We start from the raw sequence: 22,306 nt of genomic DNA on the forward strand, positions 1-22,306 counted from the left end.
AAAAAAAAATTTTAATAATTTTTTTAAAATTGTTTAATTTCCCCCCCTCTCTCTCCCCCTCGCACACTCTCTCTCTCTTTCTGTATTTATCTGTCTCTCTCTCTCTCTTTCTCTCTCTTTTTCTCTTTATTCTTTCTCTGTTGCTCTGACAATCTGTCTGCGTTTCTCATAATCTTTTTCTAACTATTTCTCTCTCTCATTCGCCATTTATATGCCTCTCTTTCTTTTATTCTCTTTCACTTTCAGTATTTATTTGTCTGTCTATCTCTCTCTTTCATTCTCTACTCATCTATCTCTTATTCTCTCTCTCTCTCTTCATTCTTTTTCTATCCCTCTGATAGTCTGTCCCTGTCCCTTTGATAGTCTGTATCTGTCTCTCACAATCTTTTTCTAACTTTCTCCCTCTCTCTCTCTCTCTCTCTCATTCTCTATTTATCTGTCTCTCTTTTTCTTTCTTTCTGTATTTATCTGTCTGCTGTTTGTGTGTGTGTGTTTCTCTCTCTCTCTTTCTGAATTTAACTGTCTCTCCCTTTTTCCCTCCCTGTCTTTTTTTTCTCTCTGTGCCTTTGTCTGTGTGTTTGTTCTCACTCTCTCTTTCTCTCTTATTCAATCTCTGTCTCTCTGTCTCTCTCTCATTCTCTCTCTCACTCTTTTATTTAATCTCTTCTTTGCCCGCCGGAAATTTTTTTTTCTTTTTTTTTACATTACATTATATTATTATTTAGTTAAACAGTAATAAATAAATAAATAAAAATTTATTTGACGTATTAATAATTATTATCGATCATTTATTGATTGATTTTCGTCTAGAACTCACTCTCTCTCCCCCCTCTCCCTCTTTTCCTCAAAAAAATAATAATAATAATAAACATTTCATTTAAAAAAAAAAAAAAAAAAAAAAAAAAAAAAAAACGTGAAAAATGCTTTTTTGATAAATTTAATTTTCGTCCAGTTTTGCCAACATAAATAAAATAAATAAAAATTTTTTCCAGCAGCAATATTTTTCCCTGGAAATTTCTATAAAATATATATACAAACAAAAATCGACAAATAAAAATAAATGATTGATTATACATAAATCAAATTCAAATCGAATCGAAAAAATTAAAAAAATCATAACGTGAAAGAGAGAGAGAGAGAGAGATTGGGGGGAAGGGGGAAAAACGTTAATCAAAATTATCATCATTATAATCATTACTTAATAAATTTAAGACTTTAATTATGTTTTTTCGAAAGAAAAAAAAATAAATTAATAAATTAATTAATTAAAAACTTTTCTTGTTAATTCATCAGGAGTAAATAGAAAAAAAAAAAAAGTTAAAATTTACTTTTTAAAAACAAAAAAAAAAACATTTTAAAAGGGTTTACGGGGGGAGGGGAGGAGAGAAGGAGGGGAGCGAAACGACCGGGGGGGGAGCAGAGGGGTGGGGTCGAAACGAAAAAAAAAATTTTTTTTTTTACTTTGAATTTACTCCCCAAACTTTTTTCAAATTTTCATTTCTTTTGAATATTTAATTTATTAAGTTTTTTTAATTGGGGAGGCGGCGGAAAGAGGGAGGGAGGGGGAGGAAAGTGGCAACAACGAATTACTCCGAAGAAGTAATAAATAATAATAATAATAATAATCGTTGTTTGTAAATAATTTCAAATGTAGAGCGGTAGAGAAAAGAGTAAAAAAAAAATTTTTTCACCAAAAGTTATAAATTTTCTTTCTTTCGTGACCTTTGACCTAAAATTATTATTTTTTATAAACAAACAAACAAACGAACAAACAAACAGAAAACCCAAATTAAATATTTTTTATATATATAAAAAAAGATACAAAAAATTTCAATTTTTTAAATAAATTAATTAATAGGATTACGTACAAACAACAGCAGGAGCAGCAGGAGCATTTGTTCCTCCTCCCAAGGGAACATTTCGGGGAGGGAGGGGGGAGAAGGTTTACCAATCGGTTATAACAATCACAACAGGTTATGATCGATAAACGATTATTTGTTTAGTAAAACAAAAAAAAAAAAAAGGAAGAAATCGTTTCGTAACCTTTTTTTTTTTTTTGCTTGTAAAATTAAATCAATGAAAAGAAAATTTTGTGTTTTAAAACTTCTTAACCTTTTTATATATAAATACCTTTTTGTGCCTTTTGACCTTTTTAACCTTTTCCAAAATAAAAAAGGTTCACGTTTTCTCAACACGTGATCGAATAATTATTATTAATTTATTTAACGAAAATTTTTTTTTTTTTTTTTTTTTAATTTTTCACGTCTGAATCATCAAATTTTTTTTTTTTCAAAACGTTTTGTTTGTAATCCCAACAACCAGAACAACAACAACAACAACAACAACAACAACAACAATAATAATAATAATAATGAGGACGTTATCAAAAATCACGATATGGTCATCGTTATTAAAAGTTTTTTTTTTTTTTGGTTGTTTTTATCAAAATATTATTTTTCTATTAAAAAAAAAAAGGTTTTGTTTGTTATTAATTACAAAAACAACAACAACAAACAACAAACAACAACAACAAAAAATTTTTTAAAAGTGGAAAAGTTTTTTTTTTTTTTTTTTTCAAATCGGCTAAAGTTTGGTTAACAAAACAAAATAAAACTTTTTTTTTTTTTTTTTGAAATGCTACTAAAAAATTAAAGGGAACAAAAAAAAAGGGAGAAAAAAAATGGCGGAAACTTGAATTTTTAAAGTATCGGGTTAACCGTAAAAAAAATTTTTTTTTTTTTATAAATCCAAACAGCTGTTCCTACCCTCCTTCTCCCTCCCCTTCCACCCCACTCTCGATATCTCCACGTTTCGATTTGTTTTTTTTTTTTTTTTTGTCCACCTTCGCCTTTTGATATTTCTCAACAACAACAAACAACAAAGTCATTTTATCATTTATCATAACCGAATAATAATAATAATATTGAAAAATTAACGAAATATTTCCTTAATACGGTCCTGTCGAATTTATTACAATTTTCCGACGGTAATCGATGTCACGTCCTCTTAAAATAAATAAACTTTTAGGTATAACCGCATCAGTTTCCTTTCTCTCTTTCTCTCTCCCTTCTCCTTTTCCCTTCCTCCCTCTCTCTTCCCCTTCCCCTTCTCCCACATTCCCCTCTCTCTCTCTCTCTCTCTCTCTCCCCCCGTTACAACTTTTCGAAATTTTTCTTTTTAAATAAGAAAAAAAAAAAAAAAAAAAACGTTTTCAAAAACGAGGATTTCACATGAGAAAAATATTTAAAAAAAAAAAAAAATAAATAAATTCACGATTATTCCGATTATTATTATTATTATCATTATTTTTTTATTGTTGAGAAATTTTTTTTTTAAATAAACAATATCATCATCGTTACATCCGCCCGCTCGCCTCCCCCCTCACCGACTACGACCCGAATAAAATAAAATGGAAAAAGAAAAAAAGAAAACAAACAACCTTGTCAAAAACACACACACACAAAAAAAACCTATTTAAAGTCGAAATAGAATAGAATAGAAAAATTTCGTTCGTTTACTTCGAATTCTCTCTCTCTCTCTCTCTCTCTCTCTCTCTCTCTCTCTCTCTCTCTCTCTCTCTCTCTCTCTCTCTCTCTCTCTCTCTCTCTCTCACTCTCTCACTCTCTCACTCTCTCACTCTCTTACTCTCTCACTCTTTCTCGAATTTTCTATTCACATCCGAATTGCATAATGAAAATTTTATTAAGAAACACTAAATAATAATAATAATAATAATAAAAATATTAAAGATTTTATTTCGAATAAATATTTTTTTTAAAAAAACTCGGGCGGGAAGGGAAAGAGGGAGGGGGAAGAGGGGAGGGGCATAAATTAGCTGGATTCAACGACGTCATATCAACACCATTACCGAGTTTTTACCCCCCCCAAAAAAAAACATTTAATAATAATAATAATAGTAACGAAATGCGAAAGCGTTGAAAATTGCGTCGTGGCGTCGACGACGACGACGACGACGACGATCGTGGAACAAGAAGAAAATCGCATTTTTCTAAACAGAGAGAGAGAGAGAGAGGGGAGGGAGAAACGGAGAGAGAGAAACAGAGAGAAAGAGAAACAGAGAGAGAGAGAGAGAGAGAGAAGTGGTAAAGTTTTCATTGTACATTTACACAAAATAAATAAATATTATAATTTTTATCGTGTCAAAGGTCATATAAATAAATAATTTTTTTTTTCATTCTATTTCATTCACACCTACGAATTATAATTAAAGTAAAAATAATAATAATGATAATAATAATAATGATAATAAATTTTAAACAAATTAATTTACATTTCGTAAAAAAAAAAAAAAAAAAAAAAATTATTTTTTAAGGCGTGGGAGTGCCAAAAATGGCATAAACATGTTTTTAACCTTGAATAAACATATCTCTCTCTCTCTCTCTCATTCTACTACCTGTATGGAAAATCGACATTTATTTCTAACCTCTCTCTCTCTCTCTTTGTCTCTCTCCTCATACACATTTAGATTTGTTACAAAAGTTTTTTTTCTCTCTCTCTCTCTCTCGTTTTTTCTATTCATCGTACGATTCTATTACCATCTGTGTAGTAAGTTTCAACATTTTAAAATTTTATTCTTTTTTAAATGATGATGATGATTATTATTATTATTATTATTATTATTATTATTATTATTATTATTATTATTATACATTTTAAAATTATTTTATTACCCGTTTTTTTTTCTCTTTTCTTCCTTACATTTAAATATTACGAGAGTAATAAAAAAAAAAAAATTACGTTTTTCTTCTTAATCTCCCCGGTAATTTGTAAATAAAAGGCAATTAAAACTTTTTCGTCTTCTTCTTCTTCTTTTTGTTAATTAGATTTATTTTTAGTACAAAAATTATCCTTTAAGATTTTCCAGGTGTAAATAATGTTATTGCTTCCTTCATCCCCCGCCTTCCAAAACGGCATTCGTCGCTTAATAAAATCAACCCTTTTCAAATTCAAAATGAAAAAAAAAAGAAAAATTTTTTTCTCAGAAATTGATCCGAAATTTTATTTTATCATTATTAGTTTTGGTATTGGATTTAAGATGGCGCGCAAATCGAAGGGTGAATTTTTTATCATCGGGGGAAGGCGGGGGTTGAAAAAAAAAAAACTAATGTAATTTAACACTGAAACATTTTAAAAAATGAATGAAAAATTTAAAAAAAAAAAAAAAAAATTAAATAAAAATACATCGAACGGAGTAAGTAAATCGTAAAAAAAAAAAAAAAAAGATAAAAACGTGAAGGGAGTAAGTAAAAAATTTTGAAGAAGAGAAGAGGAGGAAAAGAAGAGAAAAAAAAAGTAGAGAAAGAAAGAGAGAGAAAAAGAAATAAAAGGAAAAAGAAAATAAAAATATTGATGAAAACGATACAAATATATATACGAAGAAAAAAAAAAGGAGAAAAGATAGAGATCGGAAAAATGAAAAAGAGAGAGAGAGAGAGAGAAGGGAATAAAAAGAAGAGAAAGAAAAAAATAAGAAAAGTCAATAAAGACAGAAGGAGAAAACAAATGGAGAGAAAGAGAAAGAGGAATAAAAATAAAAAAGATTTAAAATAATAAGAGGGAAAAATATAAAAATAAGAATATAAAAAGCCATCCTGTAATTATACTTAGCTTTCGAATAATTAAAACCTTTTAAAAAAATCATTTTCGCACCCGAAACGGAAACTTTAAACATTTACAAAAACTTCAAAAATAAAGGAAAAAAAATTTTTTCCTATTTTCCAGTTAAATATTATTCACGTGTTCATTGATTAAAAAAAAATTCTCCCTCCCCCTCCCCACATCTCCCTCCCATAAATTGTTTACATTATTAAAAATACTAAATCAATAAATAAATAAAAATTTCCTTATCAATCCAACCTTATTTATTCGTTACGCCGCGAATTTTATTTATAACACACATACACCCCCCCCCTTAAAAACGCAAACAAACAAACAAACAAACAGGCAAACAAACGTATTACTAATTTTAATACCGACCATACGAATACCCCGAAAATAATAATGATAATAATAAATAAAAAAATTAATTTCGTTCGAACCCCGTCGTAACATCATCATCATCATCATCATCTTGCCGTTCAAAACTTTATTATAATCGAACGTATTTTTTTTGGACGTTTGGCAAAAAAAAACGGTTAAATGTAAACGACAGCAAAAATAAATACGAAAACAAAAAAAAAAAAAAAAAACGACCAAAATATATTTTTTTTTGTAACGAGAAACGAAAATACGCCAAAATTTTATTAACGACCGCAAAAAAAAAAAAAAAAAAAAAAAATTAAATTAAAATTTCTGTTCTCGTTAGACTGCCCCCCGCTGCCGCCGCCCCTCCCCGTCCGCCCGCCCCGAACGGTTAAATTAATTAATTTGTTTTTTTTTTATTTTTTATTTTTTTAAATCTCCGTTAAAATCCATTACACAAATTATTATTATCATCATCATCATCATCATCATCATCGACATGAAAACCGTCAACAAAATCATTATTTAAATAATAATAATAATAATAATAATAATTTGTTAAATTTTTTTTTAAATAAATATTTTTAACAGCGACACGACGTATCGTTACCATTTTCTCTCTCTCTCTCTCTCTCTCTCTCTTCTTTTACCACGATTCAACCAATCAATCAGTCAATCAATCAATCAATCGTTTTATATCGTGAACCGATTAACTTATATTAATCTAATTATTAATAAAATTATGTACGTAAATATATATATATCAAAATGAAATCTAATCATCATCATCATCATCATTAAAAAAAAAAATCCCGTATAAAGACAAAGGGGATCAATCAATCACGTGGTATATTCCCCCCCCCTCCCATATAAAACGGGGATCCCGTTTAATCCTCCATAAATTTTATTTTACCGCTATAAACATTTTAAATATTTTTGTATATTGTAATAATAATAAATAAATTGATAATAATAATAATAACGATAATGATAATAATAATGATAATGATAATAATAATGATGATGATGACGATGATGATGATAATAATGATAACGATGAATGGAAAACTTATCGTGTCGAGGGAACAAAAAATTTGTATACTTTAAATATACAACAAAATCGTTTAAAAATCATTACATCGAGGTCGAAAGGTCAAAAAAAAATCAAAGCAAAATTTTTCCGATTTGTGACGAAATCATTCGGGTAATAAACAAACAGGTACAAACACCCAAACAAACAAACAAACAAACGGACGAAATGAATAAGAAAAAGTAAAAAAGTAAAAAAAAAACTCACCGTATGTGAGGACGTGAGTGACTGTTTCTTCGTAAGGTTGTATTAATTTTTTCAATAATTTTCCCGTTTGTTGTTGTTGTTGTTGTTGTGTTTGTTCCTCCTCCACCTCCTCCTCCCCGTCGTTTTCGTTTTCTCCACCGTCACCGCCACCATCGTCATCACGTTCGCGAACTTTTTCATCATTTTCATCACTCCGTGATTTTATTTTTTCACTATCGTCACTATCATCATCATCATCATCATCGTTTTTACTCGCGTTTTTCACTATGACCGTATTTAACCTTTCGTCACTTAAATTCTTCTTCTTCTTATCACTTCCCTTATCACAAACGTCATCATTATTTTTATCACAAAGTTTTTTTTTTAATTTTTTTTCATCATCTTTATCACTATTGTTATTTTTTTTTTTATACATTTCGTTTCTTTTTTTTTTTTTTTTACTTATTTCCTTTTTTCCCCCCAATCCCTTAAATTTTAAACTAAAATTATTTATTATTATTATTATTAGTGCGTTCAATACGTTCGAATAAAATTTCAAGCAGAAGAAAATAAATATTTAAAAGAAGAAAAAGTACAATAACATTGCCAAATTTTTTTTTTTTTTTTTTAATGTTTGTTTGTTCTTCGATTTGGAAACATCAGAAAAAAATTATTATTATTATTATTATTGTTTTATTTTTATTTTTTGTTTGTTTAAATAAATAATAATAATAATAATAATAATAATAATAATAATAATAATAATAATAATAATAATAATAATAATAATAATAATAATAATAATTTTCGTTTTTAATATTAATTAAAAATAATAATAAAAAAAATTTTAATTTTTTTTTCACAACGAAATAACTGTCAAAAACATTCGTGGAAATTTTTATTAAAAAAAAATAAGAAAAATTACGTAAATCACGTTTTTATTATTATTATTATTATTATAACGTCACTACTACCAACATTTGCAAAAAAAAAAAAAAAAAGAAAAAAGAAAATTTAAATCGTGAAAATTTAATAACAACAAAACAATTCGAAAATCATTTTACGAATAATTTTTTTTTATTTTTCATTCGTTTGTACGAATAAGACAAGCGCATTAGAAATAAATTTTTCTCAACGACGTGTTTGTTGTTGTTGTTGTTGTTCTAAGTTGTTAAATAACAACAGAGAAGAAAAAGGAAAAGAAAATTTATTAAAGTTTATGAAAAGAATAAAAAAAAAAAAAAAAAAAAGGTTTTGGGTTAAAAGAAAGTGAATAAAAAAAAAAGAGAAAAAAAAATGTCGGAAAAGGTTAAAAAGGTGGAAAAATGAAAAATAAGGTAAAAAATATAAAAAAGTTTAAAAATTCCTATACGACTTATACACGCGCGAAATATTTTTCTAATAATAATAATAATGATGATAATAATAATAATAATAATAATGATGATGATAATGATGATAATGATAATGATAATAAAAGGTAAAGCATAAAAAAAAATTCTTTTGAACAAGCGTGAAATAAAATCTTTTTTTTTTTTCGATTTTAGTAGAAAAATTTTTTCCCACGCTTCCCCTTCCCTTTTTTTCATCATCCCTCCTCCTTCTCGTTCCCGTCTTCCTCACTCCCCCCTTTTTTGTAACAACCCTTTCCTTTCCTTCCCAGCCCCCCTTCCCACCTACTATGTGAAAAAAATAAAATAAAAAAAAATAAAAAATTCAACATTTCATCATGATTTCTCGCCATTTTTTTAAAACAATAATAATAATAATAACAATAATAATAATAATGATGATGATAATGATGATGATGATGTTTTTTTTTCTATCGTTTAGCGTGAGCAGAAGAAATTAGAAATAAAGAAAACAGAAAAAAAAAAAAAAAATTTCTTTCTCTCTCTTTATGATGTACACGTGGCGAATCGACAAAAAAAACTATTACACGTAATAAATAATAATAATAATAATGATTATCACCTAACCGACTGACGATTCATTATGTCACCTTCCCCACCACCTCCCCACATTCCCCCCATCACCATCACAATAATAATACTAATAATCATTGCGGCGATCGATTATTAAAAATTTTCTATTTCATTTCCTCCGGTTGAAAAAATTTTTTTTAATTAATTCAATCACGTAATAAAGAGGAGGGGGAAGGTGGAGGAGGAGGCGGTGGGGGAAGGGGAGGGAAGAGGGGAAGAGGGGAGAAGTCGATACGTATTTTGATAACGTGATAACAAACGTTTGCATACAAACGATTTGGGTTTGTTTTTTCGTTCGACGTTTTGTACGACTAAAGCGGTTTCCTTTTAAAAATTTAATCGAATTTTTTTATACATTTTCTCATCGTCAGGTATTGTGTGAAATAAAAGATGGCGGCGGTGGTGGTGGTGAAAGAGGAAACGGAAGTGAGAGAAAAAAGAAAAGTTTTTTTTTTTTTAATTTATCGATTAGTTTTTTTTTTTTTTTATATGCTTCGTTCGATTACGACGTTTGTTTTTATTTTTCCAAATAATAATAACGTTTTTCAAGGTTCGTAAAAATAAAAAACCTGAGTAAAAAAAAAAAAAAACCTTAAATCGGTGAATGATAATAATGATAATAATAATGATAATAATAAAATCCATAACCTTTTACACGTCGTCATGCGCGATACGGAAATTTCTACGACGTCAAAAATTTCAAATTTAAAAAAAAAAAAAAAATTCTTTTTCCTTTTAGTAAACAACAACAACAACAACAACAAACGAATTTCAAAGGTTGTTTTCATTAGTCAAGGTCATCATCATTCATCGATTTACTTATCGTGCGACAAAACGAAAACGAAATTTATCATCAACCGAATTATTATATTATTTAGTAGTAGTGGTAGTAGAAGAGCCTTTAATTAATTTTATTTGTCTATTGACACGACAAACGTGTACATATCACTCGAATAATATAAAATAACCCGGAAATCAAATCACTTTCCCGAATCGAATCCCCCAAACAATTATTTACAAAAAAAAATTAATAATAATGATAATTAACAACGGGGAAAAAGTAACCGTTCGGTGGGAGAGGGAGTGGGGGCGGCAGCGGTGGTGGTGGGAAGACGGGAACGGGGTCAAGGTCGAGGACGTCAAAAAAAAACATTTCAATTATTATCATTATTATTAGTATTTTTTTGTTTTCTTTTTAAATCCTCGCGAAAAAAAAAAAAAAAAAAAAAAACATTCAACACATTTACATGCCGCATAATAATAATAATAATGATAATAATAATAATAATAATAATAATAATAATAATAATAATAATAATAATAATAATAATAATAATTAACATCAATAATAATAATAATAATTAAATAAGTAAAACACGAATATATACGTACGGTCAACGCGAACAAACGAACAAACGCACTGATATTAATTTACTCATAAGCAAAACATAGCAATCAAAAAACATAAACAAACGACGACGACGCAATTTATTAATACATAATAATAATAATAATAATAATAATAATAATAATAATAATGATATTTTAATTAATATTTAGAAAAACAAAACAAAACCATGGATACACTCGGGATTTAAATTTTAAAAAAAAAAACAAAATTTTTTTCCTTTTTTTCCTTTTTTCTTTTTCCTTACTATTATTATTATTATTATTATTATTATCGTTATTCAAATGATAAACTCTATATCAATCCGTTTACGTTTCATAAAGTCGACTATTTATTTATTATTATTATTATTACTACTACTACTACTATTAGCAAACTGATTTAAAAAAGAAAAGCTTCGACGACGTTTAGCGTGCGTGTGCGTGCGTGCGTGTGTGTGTGTGTGAGTGTGTTAGCGAGTCGAGTTTTTGTTAATGTGAAAAAAAGAAACATTACTGCGATTATCGTGAGAAGTTCGGTCGACTTCTCTCTCTCTCACTCTCCCTCACAATATATATTAAACGATTTTTTTTCGGTCGTCAAAAATAAAAAATTATTATTATTATTGTCGTTAACGAAGGACGTTAAAATTTCCCTTCCCTACCCCCCGCCCCCATCACCCTCCCCACCACCACCGCCCCGTCGCCGCCTAACATTTAAATAACGGCCTTTTAATACTTTTTAACAATTATGTAAAAAAAAAAAAAAACATTCATGACAGATTTCGGTCAGTCGGTTACTTAAACAAAAAAGAAAGTCCTGGATAAATAATAATAATGATAATAATAATGATAAGTTTTTTCGTTTAAAAAAAAAAATCACGTTTCACTTTCGATACAAAAATTTGCCATTTTTTTTTTCCTATCGATGATGATGATGATGATTTTAACATATGTTACAGCAACAATAATTTTATTACGTAATTAATTATTAAAAAGAGAGAGAGAGAGAGAGAGAGAAAGAGAGAATAAATAAATATTTACTAACATTTAATCGTTTTAATAAAACTTTCCTATTAACATTTTTAATTACATAAATTTATTTATTTATTTTTTTCTTTTCTAGAACGTTCTAGAAAATCTTTATAAGTAAATTTATTGTTATGTAGAAAAATTCGTGCTTGACGGTGGTGGTGGTGGGGGTAATTCGAAATTTAAAATAAATAAAAAAATTTCAAGTAATTAATTAAGGTAAGTAAACGTGTCACTAGGTTAATGTTACTCAAGATAATAATAACTAATCGTAACAGTTAGAATAATATTGATAATGATAATAATAATAATACTACTCGCATTCAAATTTTTTGTCCTTAAATATTTATGAATGTATAAACCTAAACCTAAACCTAAATTGAGGTTTTCCATTTTTTTATGTAGAAAGTAAAAATTTAAACCAATGAATGTTTTTCGTAAATATAAAAGTAAAAGATGAAAGTGATTTATTGTTATTATTATCATTATTATTATTATTATCATTATTATTATTATTATTAATAATATTATTATCATTATTATCATTATTATTATTATTATTAATAAATTTCTAAAAGAATGAAAAAAAAATTCTCTCATCGACGTTGTGTAAACGTTTGTCACATTAACGTAAATTGTATCACGTGTAAAATTTTTTTTTTTTATTCTATGAAAAATGATTGACACAGTCGATTAAATCTGATTTAAATACTCTATGTAATTTTTTTAGTTTAAAACAAACAAACAAACAAAAGGAAAAAACAAACAAACGAAATTTGTTTACGTCGCTACGATTACTTATTATTACGGCGTCGAATAAATTTACTGAATGTTTTATAAAAATTATGGTAGAGTTAACAGATTGTTTCAACACCATCTATCGGGTAAATTACGAACTCTAACAGCGTATAAATCCGATTCTAAGAAAAAAAATTCTATTGAATAATAATAATAATAATAACAGTGATATTTAAAGATTCGAGATTCGCGTCGGAATTTTTTTTCTTCTTTTTTTCTCGGCCTCGTAAAAAAAAAATAATAATAATAATAATTACGGCGTTAAAAATTACAACCATTCGCGATTTAAAATAATAATAATAAATAAAAAAAATTTTTTGATTCGCGTTACCCCTGGTGGGACTCGAACCCACAATCCCCGGTTTAGGAGACCGATGCCTTATCCATTAGGCCACAGGGGCTGACGGTGTTTGTGAGTAAATAAAACAAAATTTTAACTCAATTTTTTTTTTTTTTTTTATTATTATTTTTACCGTCGCTTTAAAAAAAATTTTTTTTTCGTGCGTGCGTGCGTGCGTGCATGCGTGGGTGGATACGCAAGCGCCTTAAATAAATAAAAATTCGACAATATTTTTTTTCACCTCATCCGTCCGTAATATTTGACATTAATAATAATAATAATAATGCGTTTGTTTCAATCGTTCGACCGATTTATTTTTAATAAATAAATTTTTACGTACAGATATTATTATTATCATCGTTCGAATTATTATTGGTAATCAATAGGAAATAATTAAATGAGTACACATTGATAACGAATATCAGTAATAATAATAATAATAATAATAATAATAACGTATAACGATACATACGAATTTCTTTTACGACCTTTGAAAAATTTATTATTATTATTATCATTGTATAAAAATGAAGTTGGTACCCCTGGAAAAAATATTTGAAAAATACCAAAATGAAAATTTTAACAATTTATACGTTTATAAAACGGATTGATTGACTGACTGACTGATTGATTGATTAATACCGGTTTAATTAATTTTCGATAACCTCGGAAAAACAAAATTTTAACTTTTGAAAATTACAGAGAGAGAGAGGGAAAGAGAGAGAGGGGGGATGTACGTAAAAGAGAAAGAGAGAGAGGGGAGATGTACGTAAAAGAGAAAGAGAGAGAGAGAGAGACAACCTAAAAAAAATTGTGGTAGGAAACGAGACAAACAACAAACAATATTTTAACTCCACGACGTTAATTAATTTTCATTCGCATTAAAAACTTCCAATACAAAAAAAAAAAAAAAAAAAATTTTAAAGTGGCAGTAGAAAAGTGAGTCGGGTCATGGTTTATTGCCAATTATTTTGCGCAATTTATTCAAATGTTAACCGCCTTGAAATTAAAAAACTTTTTTTTTTTTTTTTCTCGTTTTATATAAATTTTATCGTTGCTATCAATTATACATTATTTAAAAAATAATAATAATAATAAAAACATTGTTACGTTAACATTCGCACGGATTAACTATAAAAAAAAAAAAAAAAAAAGTGGTAACAGAACAATAATAATAATAATAATAATAATAATTTAAATTGCGGTCTTATCAATCGGGCGTATATAAAAAAAAAAAAAATCGGTCAACGTCTCCGATAGATTGTTAATTATTATTATTATTATTATCATTATTATCATTGCGTAGTTTTTTAAATGTGAACGAAGGATTTTATTTAATAAAAAAAAAAAAAAATGTCTAAATTCGATAAATTCGTCATTGATAATTGGAGTAATATATTCGTTTGTGCATTTTTGTGTTTTCTATCGTTTACGTTATTCAATCGTGGAAGTAAAAATAAAAATGACGTGAAAATAGATGAAAAGATGAAAAGGATGAATCACGAACGCGACGGGATACACGACGAAGGTACGAACAATTTTTTTTGTTTTTTTGTAGGGGAGGAGGGGAGGGAAGAGGTTATTCGATTAATTTTTGTGTGCCTGTTTTTAGGGGAAGATGATTTTGATGAAAAGGAATTCGATGGTGAAAAGTACGTACAAAGTTCTCTACCTGAAAATTTACAACACGTACCTTACAAATTTAATAAATTACCAATGGAAGAAAGTTTAAAACGTTCTTTGAATTTTTACAATTTGATGAACGAAAGAAGAACTATAAGACATTTTAGCAAAGAAATGATATCCCCGGAAATAATACGTAACATAATAAAAACGGCAGGTGAGAGAAAGAGAGAGAGAGAAACCGTCCGACGGGAGCAATGCTAATGACACGAACCTTTTAAAATTCCAGGTACATCACCAAGTGGAGCACATACGGAACCTTGGACATACGTCACAGTATCGGATCCTTTAATGAAATTAAAAATACGAGAAATCGTCGAAGAAGAAGAAAAAATCAATTATGAAAAAAGAATGGGTATAACACTTACTTTCTCCTTCCACGTCATTTAATTTTTTTTTTTTTTCAATTCGTATTATTTTTGTCTAAACCACCGACAGGTATTCAATGGACGACAGATTTAAAACCGTTAAAAACAAATTGGATAAAGGAATATTTAACGGATGCGCCATATTTGATTTTAGTTTTCAAACAAATATATAGTTATAAAAATGACGGTACGAAAAAAATACATTATTATAATGAAATAAGCGTATCGATAGCAGCCGGATTTTTATTAGCAGCCATTCACGTGAGTAGAAACAAACACAAACGACAACACCAACAACCACAACAACAACAACCAGAACATTTATATTAATAAAAAAAATTTTTTTTTTTTTTTGTTTTTAATTAGAACGCCGGATTAGTTTCGTTGACTAGCACGCCATTAAATTGTGGTCCCGCTTTGAGAAATTTACTAGGGCGGCCAACTTATGAAAAATTAACTTTGTTACTTCCCGTCGGATACCCGTCGGAAAATGCACTCGTACCGGATTTGAAAAGAAAATCTCTCGACGAAATCCTCGTCGAAATTTGATACTAAACCAAAATGGCGTCGTGCGGGAGTGGCGAAGGGGGAGGGGGGAAACGAGTCGGTCTCCCTAAATAAATAAAAACGATTAACACGCGCACTCACGCACTCACGCACACGCACATTTTTTAATAAAAAAAAAACCTGTCAATTTTTTTTCAAGGCCATTTACATAATTTTATGTTTTTTTTTTTTTCATTATTATTAAATGTTACGAATCCATTGTTGCATGTTTTCTCTCTCTCTCAACGACCAATAAAAAATATAAACACAATAAATAAATAATAAAATTATTAACACGCAATCAATTATTATTATTATTATTATTAACATGGCGTCCTAACTAACCAAACCTTAATAAAAAAAAACCGTAAAATCATAATTTATTTTAATAAAATCGAAAGTGAATAAATAAATAAATAAATAAATAAAACCAATTTTTAAAACTATGGTGGCTCTAACGATGAGTTGAGCAGTCACCATAGTTGCCGACTTTACCGCTTCTACCGCCACCACCGCCATCATAATAATCGCTAAACCGGAAACTCTATGGTTAAAAAAAAAAGAAAACGAGATTGTTGTTAGTCGCGAGAACGAGGAGATATATAACATTTAATTTTTTTGTTTTTTTTTGTTTGTTTGTTTGTTTGTTTTTTTCTAACCGAGTAAAAACATGAGAATTATTAATATTAATATTATTATCATCGGTAAACCTACGATCGATTAATTCTTATATAAATATAAAACGAGAATTATTTTCGATAATTAAATACACACACATATATATTGAAAATGCCTAGCAAAAAGAAAAAATATAACGCTAGATTTCCAGCTGTGAGTATTTATTTATGCGTGTATGTGTTTATACATATTCACATTAATTTTAATTATTTTACTTATTCGATACGTTTCTAGAACATTCTTATAAATCCTATTATGAGTTTGCTTTTATTTATTTATTGTTTGTTTGTTTTCTTTTTTGGTTTGGTTATAAAAAGGGGCGTATAAAAAAAATAATGCAAACAGATGAAGAAATTGGAAAAGTGGCTCAAGCTGTGCCAGTTATCATATCAAGAACGTTAGAATTGTTTGTCGAATCATTATTAAAAAGAGCCATGCAGATCACTAGTGCTAAAAATGCTAAAACATTGACTCCTACACACATGTAAGTGTCCACACTCATTTAACCATTATTATTATTATTATTCATTCTTACATTCCTTTTATATTTGTATGAGATTGTAATTGTAAATGAGTAAATAGTAAATAAAAGCTTTTAATTTTTGTCAACCTTGTCACCGTTGTTATTATTATTATTATTTGTGATGCATTCATTACAATCGATTGTATAAATGTATTATCGATAATTTTGAAATAATAATAATAATAATAATAAACTTGTATTAATTTAAATGGTGGTGGTGTTGCAGGAAACAGTGCATACTTTCAGAAAGTCGATTTGATTTTTTAAAAGATCTAGTCAAAGGTATTCCAGATGTGTCTAGTATTGAAGATGATTTTACATCTCCCTGCGTAAACAACAGTCAAGCAGGTGTCGTCATAAGTCCTGCACCATCGACTAAATATTATAATTGTTTTCAATTTCAAAATCAGCCACCACCACCACCACAATCGGATGGGGGTTCATCGAGAAGTTCAAGCGTTGCTACTAGTCAACCTCCCCTATTACAAACATCTCAACCAAAGTTTTATAAAGAAATTCCTATCGGTAGTGATGATTATGTAAGTTTTCATTCAATCAAATCATTCGACACAAATTTTGACAAAGTAACAACCTAATGGAAAAACCTTAAATTTTTATAGGAGAATAAACCTGCGGAACCTAATATTATCACTCCGTCCTCTTTGTTTGTTGGTACGACAACGGTTATACAACACACGTCGAGTTCACAAATGATGTCAAATAATTATTCAACAAATTTCCCTTTTACGAACGTGAAAACAAACGAATTAATGCCATCTTCGATAAGAAACATGTCGGGTCGTAATATAACTCAGCTCAACGAACTTAAACTTTCTAATTGTTCTAAAATGAGTGATAATTTTAAATCTAATGGTGAAAAGGAAGTCGAGGAAGAGGAGGAGGATAAGATAAAAATAAATAAAAATGATGATGATGATGAGAATTATGAAGATGATGATGACGACAACAAAGAGGAAGACGATGATGAAAAGAGTGACGAAAGAAATAATAAGAAAGAAAATGGATATCACGAAGACGAAGAAAACGTTGCTAAAGAATGTGTTATAGATGAAGATTACGACACGTAGTAGCCACACATTTAACCTTTGTATCGATCTACTATAATAATTGTACATATATATATATACAGATTAATGCGTCGCGTTCGTTCAACATTATTTACTTTATTATATTTAAATTAAGTTTTTTTTTTTTTTTTTTTTTTTTTTTGTATAAATGCATGATGGCACCCCCGTTAATTCCACGTAAATTTTTATAAACAAACAAACGTGCGCGCTCATACACACACACAGAGACAAACACAAACAAACGCACTGCCGCTCGTAACGAATTCAATCGAAAAAACATTCGAACCTTTCTTTCATTCTATCTCTCTCTTTACATAAGACAATAAACCAATGGATTATAAACGTTATCATTATTATTACGAACGTGAAAAACAAACAAACAAACGAAGCAAACTATTATCATTATTATTATTATTAATAGGATTTTTCTGTAAACGAATTCTGTCAAGTGATGATGTTCGTATAAATTTAAAATTGGCAAAAAAAAAAAAAAAAACTTTGTTTGTTTTATAAAACAACATTTAGGGTGTACAAACACAACGACACACACACACACAAACAAACACGAAACGAGGGACGCGTATTTTTAGAAAAATTTCAATTTGCACAAAAACTATTAAGAATTTTTACAAAAAAAAAAAATTTGAAAAACATGTAAAAAAAAAAAAATACTATTGATAGTAATAATAATAATAATAATAAAACTTTTTTTTTTTTTTAAATTGTCTCTTTCTATATGATATTTAAACTAAAAATGTGCGTGCGGGATCGATATATCGATCGTTTTCGCATTTCGATATATCGATCGTTTTCGCATTTCGATATATCGAATATGAAAAAGTAGGGAAAAAATTTCCCTAGTCATTTTCAAATTCTTTTTCCCTTTTCCCTTTTGTTTTGAATGATGTAAAGATTATTATTATTATTATTGAAATTATGTTTAAATGTCCGAAAGGTACTCCGGCTCAAATAAAAGCCGATCAATTAAAATCAATCAAAAAACCGGAACCGGATTCGATTAATTTGGATGATGACGTCCTTTTATCACACGGTAAATAAAATTGTCGTTTGTGTAACTCCTCCCACGCACCCACCCACCCCCCCATAATTAATTAATTGATTGATTGATTGATTGATTATTGAAAATAGAAGAAGGTGTCAAATCACAATCGGATGAAAAATTAGATTTGGACAGCGTGAAAGCGGATAAAAGATGTCCGGTAACGGCACGAGAAAGTTTAATTTATTTTTTTATCAATTGCGCTTTGGACGTACTCGTAAAAAGGTACGACGACACCCCCCCTCCCCTCCCCCCGTTTGTTTTCAAACGGTGATGATAATAATGATAATGATGATGATGATGATGATGACGTAAATAAAATGTTTTTTAACTTACAGTTGGAATGGTAAATTTTGCCAGAAGGAAAAATTAGATAATCCCGATTTGTTATCAAATGACGACACTGAAGATTATGGCGAATTGTATCCCTGCGAATATCCATCGACTGTTTCCGTCGGTATTTTTTTCTTTTAATCCCTATTTAAAAAAATCATTATTATTATTAATAAAATCCTTATTTATTTATTTAGATTGATTTTTTAAAAAATGTTTATTCGAAAAGATCATCATTATCATTGGGCAATAAAAATAACTTACAACAAAATCCTTCGAAAACGTTCGTACAAACTTTATACAAATTTCATTCGTTCATTCATTCACTGATTGGTTGATTGATTAAAAATTTTATTTTTATGAGTAGCGAATCGAACGAAACCGAATTCGAATGCGGCGAATACGAATCCGAAATATTCGATATAAATGAATTTACAAAACCTGAACCTGACGAAGATGTTAATTTGACTTTCGTTAACGGTGCCTGGTATAGGGGTCGAGTTTCGAGAAGGTTAATGGAAGGAGAAGGAACTTATTTTTGGAACGACGGAACCGTCTTCGCGGTGCGTGTGCGTGCGTGCACGCGTGTGCGTAATTATCATTATTATGATTGGAATTTTTTTTTTTTAGGGTGATTTTATCGGTGGTTGCGCGACGGGAAAAGGAAGATTTGATTTTTCCAATCAAAACACTTACGAGGGTGGTGTTTATAAAGCGTACAGGCACGGAGAAGGGATTTACTGTTTGTACAATTCTCCAGTCGTGTACACGGGTCACTGGTAGGGATATTCTCAATTTTTTTCCCCTTTGCTGACGTCATCGTGACGAAATCATTTTTTATAAAAAAAAAAAGGTGGCTCGGTAAAAGACACGGCGAGGGTTTGATCGTTTACAAAGATCCATCGAAAGAACAGGATTTTTACAGGGGGCAATGGGAAAATGGAATGAAAGAAGGTTTCGGGTACAGACAATATCCATCCGGTTCGAAATATATAGGTTACTGGAGCCGAGATAAAAGAAACGGAAACGGTGTCATGATTTGGAACAATAACGACGTTTGTATATAAATTTTCACTCCTGGAAAACGGGGATAGGGGACGGGGAAGAAAAATAAGAATTTTCTTTCGTATTTTCGTAGATATATCGCGGAGAATGGAAAAACGATTTGATGAACGGTTACGGCGAATACACTTGGAACGGATTCATAAATAAAACTTTATCATATCCGGCAACGAACACTTATCGTGGTTATTGGATCGACGGAGTAATTTTTCACTTTCCCCCCCCCGCAACCCCCACCCCCCACTTTTTCTTTCCTTCTTAATTTTATTTTACTCGTTTTTGACGTTAATTAGAAAAGAAACGGAAATGGAATTTTAGAAACGATACAAGGGGTTCTCATCGATACGATTTGGAAAGATGATTTAAAATGGGGATCCGGTACCGTCGTGTGCGTCAACAACAAAGTCGTCACGGCTAAAAATCTTTTTTACAACGACAAACAAGGTTTGTTAAATTCAAACGATGATGATTTATTAGGTTTGGATGTTAAAAATCGTACGCTCGGTAGAAGATTTAAGAGTAAGGAAAACGAGGTGAGTGAGTGAGTGATGTTGCAATGCAACAAATGACCTCCCCCATTTTTTTTTTTTTTTTTTCTAATGACACGCCCCCCCCCCCCCCGTGTAGGCTTTGGCAAATTATTTGACGGTTTCAAGAACGTCAAAAGTTATCACCATTCCGGCGCATTCATCGATAAAATCGTTAGATTTAACAATGCATTTAACAAGATATAAAACTCACGTGGAAAAATTTTTCGAAAAGGATTTAAATCCATATCCGAAACTCCCCATAAAATCCGGAGATTTCGACGACGTCGAGTCTTTTCATTGCATGGAAGAAATTTTCCTATCGGATCTTGCACTAACGCAAGAAGAAAAATATTTAAGAAATGCAATCACGTGTAGCGTATCCGAATTGAAAGTACGTACGAAAAAAACGCCTACAAACAAACAAATTCATTAAATAATAATAATAACAATAATAATAATAATAATAATAAAATTAATTATAGAATTGTTATAACCTTTACGCGACTTTGGCATGCGAACAAATCCCATCGTTTAAATGCGTTCTCCTAAGACTTTTCCTATGGCAATTCCTCATTGATTGCGAAATACCAAATAATTATCAATCCCTCGTTGATATGGATGAAAAATTAGGTATCCCATATCCCCTTCTCCCTCTCTCTCTCTCTCTCACCTACAACAAAAAAAAAAAGACATCATTAACGTTCCCATCTTGTTTTTTTTTTTTTTTTTTTTTTTTTAGCACAAGAAGATTATTTATTATTGAAAACCGTTCACGATCCGTTCGAACCCATACGACTCGGACAATTCGTACACATAATAATATTTTTATCCTGGGATTCCTACGGGAAATACATACTCTACGACAAAGTCAAATTAGACGATGATAAAATATTACAATTTATTAATTATTATGAAAATTTAGAAATAAAAAACATTCTCGCGTCCGCTTTTAAATATTTTTTAAAAAACGACATTGAAAAAATTTTTTTAAATTTTTGTAAAAATAATAATAATAAAGGTTTTCTTTTCATGCGTTTCATACCCTTTTCTCGGATTTTTCTACTGAAATAATAATAATAATAATAATAATAATAATAATTGTTTTTTTTTTTTTTTTTCAATTTGTTCAGAAGAGAAAAAATTTTTAGAAACGGATATCGTTCCCCTCGATGCCATGTATGCAATTTATAAAAGAATCGGCGAACCTCACACTGTGAGAGATTTCCTAATGAAAACCTATCAGAAAAAATGCGATGATGAAAATTCAAAACCGGAAATTATTAAATATTTCGGTATTAATAACTATATTATTATTATTATTATGTGAAATCGTCGCGAGTTGAATTTTTTTCTTTTTTCGGGACGTTAGAAAAGTTACCCAATTACATGATGTCTGGAAAAAATGCAATGACCGTTGCCGGCGAATTAAAATACATTCCGAGTCCTTTGCCATTTAATTTTCCGGAAGTATTAAATTGCGAAGAAATCAATACGGAAAAACCCGAATGCGAAATTTTACATTTTAATAAATTAAATGCTAAAAATATATTAGAATGCCTGACAAAAGTTTGTCCGGGATTCGAATCCGACGGAATCATCATAAACATGAATCACAGAGTATGTTAATTTATCATTA

The 22,306-nt window shown here is 29.2% G+C and overlaps 4 protein-coding genes and 1 non-coding gene across 5 annotated transcripts; 4 read left to right on the plus strand and 1 right to left on the minus strand.

Moving 5' to 3' along the window:
- Nucleotides 1-12,787: 12,787 nt before the first annotated feature.
- On the minus strand, nt 12,788-12,860 carry Phum_PHUM509020. Its single transcript has one exon. It is a non-coding gene; the product is annotated as a tRNA-Arg (tRNA).
- A 1,292-nt stretch (nt 12,861-14,152) lies between these two features.
- Phum_PHUM509030 (Iodotyrosine dehalogenase 1 precursor, putative) lies at nt 14,153-15,399 on the plus strand (the record flags this gene model as incomplete). Its single annotated transcript, XM_002430981.1, has 5 exons — nt 14,153-14,327; nt 14,412-14,639; nt 14,712-14,837; nt 14,921-15,111; nt 15,217-15,399. The coding sequence occupies 5 exons, from the start codon at nt 14,153-14,155 to the stop codon at nt 15,397-15,399; spliced, it is 903 nt and encodes a 300-aa protein (XP_002431026.1).
- A 786-nt stretch (nt 15,400-16,185) lies between these two features.
- On the plus strand, nt 16,186-17,685 carry Phum_PHUM509040 (negative cofactor 2 transcriptional co-repressor, putative; the record flags this gene model as incomplete). The annotated part of the gene is made up of 4 exons (XM_002430982.1): nt 16,186-16,227; nt 16,392-16,558; nt 16,824-17,136; nt 17,218-17,685. 4 exons carry the CDS (start codon nt 16,186-16,188, stop codon nt 17,683-17,685), a joined length of 990 nt encoding a protein of 329 aa, XP_002431027.1.
- Nucleotides 17,686-18,621: 936 nt separating this feature from the next.
- Phum_PHUM509050 (uncharacterized protein) lies at nt 18,622-19,219 on the plus strand (the record flags this gene model as incomplete). Its single annotated transcript, XM_002430983.1, has 3 exons — nt 18,622-18,736; nt 18,835-18,970; nt 19,084-19,219. 3 exons carry the CDS (start codon nt 18,622-18,624, stop codon nt 19,217-19,219), a joined length of 387 nt encoding a protein of 128 aa, XP_002431028.1.
- A 218-nt stretch (nt 19,220-19,437) lies between these two features.
- Nucleotides 19,438-22,296, plus strand: Phum_PHUM509060 (uncharacterized protein; the record flags this gene model as incomplete). The annotated part of the gene is made up of 8 exons (XM_002430984.1): nt 19,438-19,641; nt 19,709-19,857; nt 19,932-20,133; nt 20,217-20,342; nt 20,434-20,673; nt 20,768-21,061; nt 21,153-21,300; nt 22,040-22,296. 8 exons carry the CDS (start codon nt 19,438-19,440, stop codon nt 22,294-22,296), a joined length of 1,620 nt encoding a protein of 539 aa, XP_002431029.1.
- Between the last annotated feature and the right edge of the window lie 10 nt (nt 22,297-22,306).

This window comes from Pediculus humanus, genomic scaffold (genome assembly GCF_000006295.1).
Source record: "Pediculus humanus corporis 1103172108279 genomic scaffold, whole genome shotgun sequence".
Taxonomy (NCBI): Eukaryota; Metazoa; Arthropoda; class Insecta; order Psocodea; family Pediculidae; genus Pediculus; species Pediculus humanus.